This window comes from Epinephelus fuscoguttatus, linkage group LG7, assembly GCF_011397635.1.
Source record: "Epinephelus fuscoguttatus linkage group LG7, E.fuscoguttatus.final_Chr_v1".
NCBI lineage: Eukaryota > Metazoa > Chordata > Actinopteri > Perciformes > Serranidae > Epinephelus > Epinephelus fuscoguttatus.
Window position 1 is genome coordinate 32,828,925 of NC_064758.1, and position 5,816 is coordinate 32,834,740.

General features: G+C 42.7%; 1 protein-coding gene across 1 annotated transcript; it reads left to right on the forward strand.

Moving 5' to 3' along the window:
* The first annotated feature begins 2,033 nt into the window (after positions 1-2,033).
* Positions 2,034-5,131, forward strand: spryd4 (SPRY domain containing 4). Its single transcript, XM_049580260.1, has 2 exons — positions 2,034-2,201; positions 4,268-5,131. Exons 1-2 carry the CDS (start codon positions 2,063-2,065, stop codon positions 4,807-4,809), a joined length of 681 nt encoding a protein of 226 aa, XP_049436217.1. The 5' UTR covers positions 2,034-2,062; the 3' UTR covers positions 4,810-5,131.
* The last annotated feature ends 685 nt before the right edge of the window (positions 5,132-5,816 follow it).

The window sequence follows — 5,816 nt, forward strand, 5'->3', positions numbered from 1 at the left end:
TTTTTAATACTTGACTACTGTTTAGCTCGCTGCATAGCTGTTTACCTGCGCCATAATGAAGGCAGAAGGTACAAAATGCTGGGGAAATTATAACAATGTTACCTGTGAGACTGTTATTCTATTTAAGAGTTTCATTAGTTGAGTTTTAGAACTCATCACACCGTGACCTCCAGCATGCACTGGGGCGGTTTGCAGCCGAGTGTAAAGCAGCCAGGATGAGTGTCAGCACCTCAAAGTCTGAGGCCATGGTTCTATGCTGGAAAATGGTGGACTCCCCCCTCTAGTTTGGGAGTGAATTACTGCCCCAAGCAAGGGGGTTCAAGTATCTGAGGGTCTTGTTCACGAGTGGGAGTAGAATGGAGCATGAGATGGATTGGCGGTTTGCCACTGTGTCTACAATGATGCAGGTGCTGTGCTAGATTATCATGGTGAAGAGGGAGCTTAGCAGGAAGGCAAAGCTTTCGCTTTTACTGGTCCATCTACGTCCCAACCCTCAGCTATGGTCATGAGCTCTGGGTAATGATGGAAAGAATGAGGTCGTGGATATAAGCGGCCAAATTGAGTTTCCTCTGTGGGGTGGTGGGGCTCAGCCTTACAGACAGAGTAAAGAGTAAAGCCGCTGCTCCTTCATGTTGAAAGAGGTCAGTTGAGGTGGTTCGGGCATCTGATCAGATGCCTCCTGGCCACTACCTGTTAGAGGTTTTCCCAGCACGTCGAACTGGTAGGAGGCCCTGGGGCAGACCCAGAACATGTTGTGGGTATAACATATCTCATCTGGCCTGGGAACGCCTCGGGGTCCCTCAGGAGGAGCTGGAAAGCGTTGCTGGGGAGAGGGACATCTGGAATACTTCGCTCAGTCTGGTGCCCCCGCGAACTGGCTTCAGATTAGTGGTTGAAAATAGATGGATCTAGTTTAGAAGCAGTTTTTGAATTCCAGAGAACTGATCAATATAACCCCTTAACATCCAAGTGTTCCCTCTTTATTTCCCTTTAGCTTTAAGGTTGTTGAAATCATCTTATTGTTTGTATCATACTATGGTATTACACTGTACATTCTATTTCAGCTTTATGTCATTCATTCATTCATTCATTCATCCATTATCTGTAACCACTTACGTACAGTGCTGCAGGGGCTGGAGCCTATCCAAGCTGACATTGGGTGCAAGCCAGGGTACACCCTGGACAGGTCATTAGACTATCACTGGCCTGAAGCTTAGAGACACACTCACAATCACATCTACAGGAAATTTAGAGTCACTGATTAACCTAACATGCATGTCTTTAAACTGTGAGGAGGCCAAAGAACCCAAAAAAGTCTCATGCTGGAGAACATGCAAACTCCACACGGATTCGAACCTAGAACCCTCTTGCTGTGAGGTGACAGTGTTAACCACTGTATGCCATGCTGCCGATAGCTTTAGGTAATTTTGTGAGCAGAAATGCCAAACAATAACTGGCTTCAGCTGCTCAGTTGTGAGAATTTGCTGCTTTACTTTTATTTTTTGTGATTATAAATGGAATATTTATGGGTATTGAATTGCTGGCAGGACAAAATAGGCAAGCAAATTACATCATTTTGTGATGTTTAATAAATCTAAGCATTAATCCATTGTCAGTAAAACAATTAGCAGATTAATAACCCTTTGTTGCAGCCCTGAAGTTTACATTGAGTTAAACTCCATGCTTTTTTTAAGACCCCATGTTTAGTTTTTATTTACTATTTGTTTTAAGACTGCTGTGCTCAAAATTCAGTCAGATTTATTTAGTATCTTTGGGAGCTTTGGCATCTCTACTAGGAATTTAAATACAGTTGTGTGGGTTGAACAGTGTTTAGCTGTGGGTCAGGGGGGTTTAAGAGGAGTACTTACGGAGAAGTGCAACTCTGCAAATGTTGAGACATCACAGTTTTGACAGGCTGTCTGCTGTCCTTGGTGCTGATGTGTCTCATTGGTCATGAGGGTCTGGGTGTTCCCCTCCGGGTCTGCAGGGGGTGGCAGAGTGCGCTGCTGCTACATTTCCATACCCTGAAAAAAACAGCATGTAAGCGGCAGCAGAGAAAAACATGGCGATGGCCGCTAATGCAGCCCGTCTCTGTCGTCGCCTGGCAGGACGGAGTATCACCTCCCTGTCGGTCACCACACACAGGCGAGCTGTCAGCCTGCAAGCCAGGAGATGCTATACTGCCACACCAGCGGGGAACAGTGAGTGAAGTTTAGTAAACGTTAAAAACACAGAGTTGTTAGCTTCTGAGCTGCTCATCAGAGGTCAGAGTCCCATCTGACAGCTTATGATTTATGTGTGTTATTGTTCTAGACTTCTCCTCTTACAACCTGCCCTGCTGCTGCAACAACAGACTCAGTGACTGGGCTGCAGCCGTAGTAATAAAGCAACTGTTAGCACGTCTTGTTGGCAAAATAAATAAGCAAATGAAAGCTACGGAAGTTGAGGAAACATTAAGCAAGTTTGCACGGGTGGATACATTTGTCAGATCTCTTTGAGCAGCTCCTCAGCTGGCATTGTAGTCTGAAGTGTGTGTGTGTGTGTTGTCCCTAAAACTGAGTGGATATAGTGGCGGTTTTAGGCAGGAAGACAGGGTGGGGCAAATAAACCTATTTAGACAGATACAGCACTAGAAAATTGCGCAATATTACAGTTTTACATAATGCGCCAAGATGTGTCCCACACAGTTTCATACAGATGATGACGTTAGTCCGGCTGACACACATGCCTGTTCTCAGTCTGCTGTTCCAGTTACTGCTGGTATGCGCTGTCATTTTGCTCAGTTTAGCAAGTCCAATTTTACCACGCTGCCATGCTGCTTTCATGTTTAGTAATTCTTTCAGACAGATATGAAGTACTTAAAGTCTGTTCTTCATCAGATAGCATCCCCTTCGGATAACAGGACGGCAGGAAAAAAGCGTCTTCTCCCACAAGCTAGCTGTTAGCCATTTTTTCACGGACAACTACTCCACGTTAAATACCTTTTTTTTTAACCAGCGGTTTGATTTATTATAATATCCCGCAGCTGATGGACAACGAGATATGAAATCTAAAATTTCTCTTAAAAAAAGACTTTAAACTGAGTGCTGAAGAAACTAATCTACATCGTTCATCGTTCAGCTACCAACGTCTGTCAACTACCGGCAAATGACGTCAGCAGGCAAATAGCCAATGAACTTGCAGATGGGCAGTTTGGAGCATGCGCATTGCTGTTTTCCCGCATTCGCTGCACTTGGCATCACAAGCTAGCGGCCAAGTATAATAACAACTTCATTTTATAGCAAATGTTCAGCCCTTAAAATTGTAGAACACTGGAAAATAACGGCAGCAATTGAGGATTTTTTTATAGCATGCATTATTCCAGAATTATATTAATTTCTAAGTCACTCAGCGCCACTAAAACCAAACTCTTTTGTGCCGCCAGCAGGTGGGGCTTTACCCAAAATAACCAGAGGCCACTTGATGAAATTTGATGACTTTAGATTTTGACAAAACCAGAAAACCCTGCAACGTGAATCTTTGTAAATTTATATTTTATTTAATATATTATTACTCTCAAAACAACTCAAAACTCAAAGTTTAGGACTTGGGACTTGAGATGTACTTGTGACTTGCAAACAATGCCATAATCCTACCTCTGGTGGCCTCTAGCTAATACAAGATTTTTATGCACACTGGTGGCTCAATGAGTGTTTGGTTGTTTAGATTTTCATCTGAAAATATATTTTAATTAACAGCTTTTTTGAAAAGGGATGTGTCCTGATTCCTGACTTTCCTATGATGCTGTGCACAGACTGTATTTGTGACACTTTGTCCCTCTCTATATAATACGGTATTCATCTGAAATAATAATTATCAGTGTGCTAACAAGATTACAAAACAAAAAATGCAAACAGGCAAATTACCCAAAATACTGTGTTGAAAAATACACACTTATTACAGCTGTCAGTGTGACCTAAAATGTGATATGTGCAGTGGCAATTGAAGTGAAATTCCAAATCAGGTCACAGACTGTGTTGGGTCATTAGTAACATAAGGAGTCCAGTTTTCTCGAAATAAGATTCAAGAATATGGACTGTGTTTCTTTTAAACAATGTCTCTTGGTATGTTTTGTGCAAATGAAAAAGGCAAGTAAAACTTGACAAACTGACAGTTACTTCAAAGGTTTTGACCGATGTGTTCCCGTACATTTCTGTCCAGACTTTGGTGGTAACAAAGATACCAATGAGACTTCTAAAGCATTTTGTCTTCTTGTTATTCTCTGCAGATCTTCAGTTCAGGCTTGATGAGCGAACAGCTCACAGCAGTCTTGACCTCTTCAAGAAAAATACTGGCGTCATCTACCGCATGCTGGGTCTGGACCCCAGCCATGTGCAGGACAACCCAGAACGTTTCCGAGACTGGGCCGTGGTGTTTGGCGACGAGAAGATCAGCAGCGGCCGACACTACTGGGAGGTGACAGTCAAAAAGTCTCAGGAGTTTCGTCTGGGTGTGGCTGAGGCCGGGATGTCCAGAGAGGACTGTGTTGGCACCAACAGCTCCTCCTGGGTGTTTGGATACGCTCAGCGCAAGTGGTTTGTCATGACCAATAATAAAATAGCTCCCGTGACACTGGTGGGCAAACCAGACCGCATAGGCATCCTGCTCGACTATGAAGCAGGCATCCTGGGGCTGGTGGACATCAAAAAACCCAAAATCATTCACACCGTAAGGGCCCGGTTCAAAACACCCCTCTGCCCCGCTTTTGGACTTTGGGACGGGGAGCTGCTCACACACTCAGGTCTGGAGGAGCCTGAAGGCCTGAAGTGAAGCAGGATGAGTGGTGATGGTGGTGTTAGGGTTTAGGGGGGTGTTAGGTGTTGAGGTTGTGTTTGGTATCAGGCAACATTTATCACAACAGTACATCAAGGAAAGCAATATCTCTGCAGAAGTCATTTACAGCTTAATTACAGGTGATGGTTTATTTTCCGTGGTCCAGCTGGTGCATAATAATGACTCATAACAATGCAAGTTCATACTTTGTGTATGTCATTTATCCTCAGGCAACTGTATCACAGACACAGCATTGTGTGTACCTCATGTATTACCTCTCAGACTAACTGATGTGAAACGAATGTTTCTGAGCAGAACATTAACTGCCAAGTTTTTTTTTTACGCGGTGTTCTCGTATTACTCACAGTTACAAAGCAGAAATCAACACAAAACCTTTTTCAGTCTCATGTTCATACTGTATATTGTTTAATAAAATAACTTCAATTAAACTACTTTGACATTTCTTGTTTATTTACAGCAGGATGATACATATTTACAGTGATGACTTAATCTTAAGTCGTGTCAAGGAATCACTTCACTGAGTTAAATGAAATAAAACACAATGAATAAAATGCAGTCATTTGAGATGACTTGCAAAATAATACATTTTTATCACGACTTAGTCGAGGAGGTTAACTTAGCTGTGTCTGACTCTCAGTACACTTCATACTAACAAGCAAAAGCTTTGATTTAATTATGTCATTTGCATAACTTGAATTATACATTTTTCATTAGAGTAACCCAGATAGGCAGTGTTCCCAGGGCCTGAGACATGCAGATACTAATGTGATACACAAGTGACTAGGGATAGGAATTGAGAACTGGTTCCAAATTGTCTGATCCATCAGAATTGTATACCTCTGCTCTTATGAATTCCTGTTATCAGCGCCAGCATGTTTATTTAACAGTTGCGCATTGCAAAACAATGACATCAAACTCCTGCATCTATGCTGCTGGAAACAAGGAACAAGGAGCCATCACAGAGATGCAGAAATGGTCCAAAG

What these genes read in the sequence shown, in the direction of transcription:
- spryd4 (XM_049580260.1), top strand. Translation starts at nt 2,063, where the DNA reads ATGGCGATGGCCGCTAATGCAGCCCGTCTCTGTCGTCGCCTGGCAGGA. An exon ending in TGCCACACCAGCGGGGAACA is followed by an intron (nt 2,202 to 4,267) that starts GTGAGTGAAGTT and finishes TATTCTCTGCAG; the next exon opens with ATCTTCAGTTCAGGCTTGAT.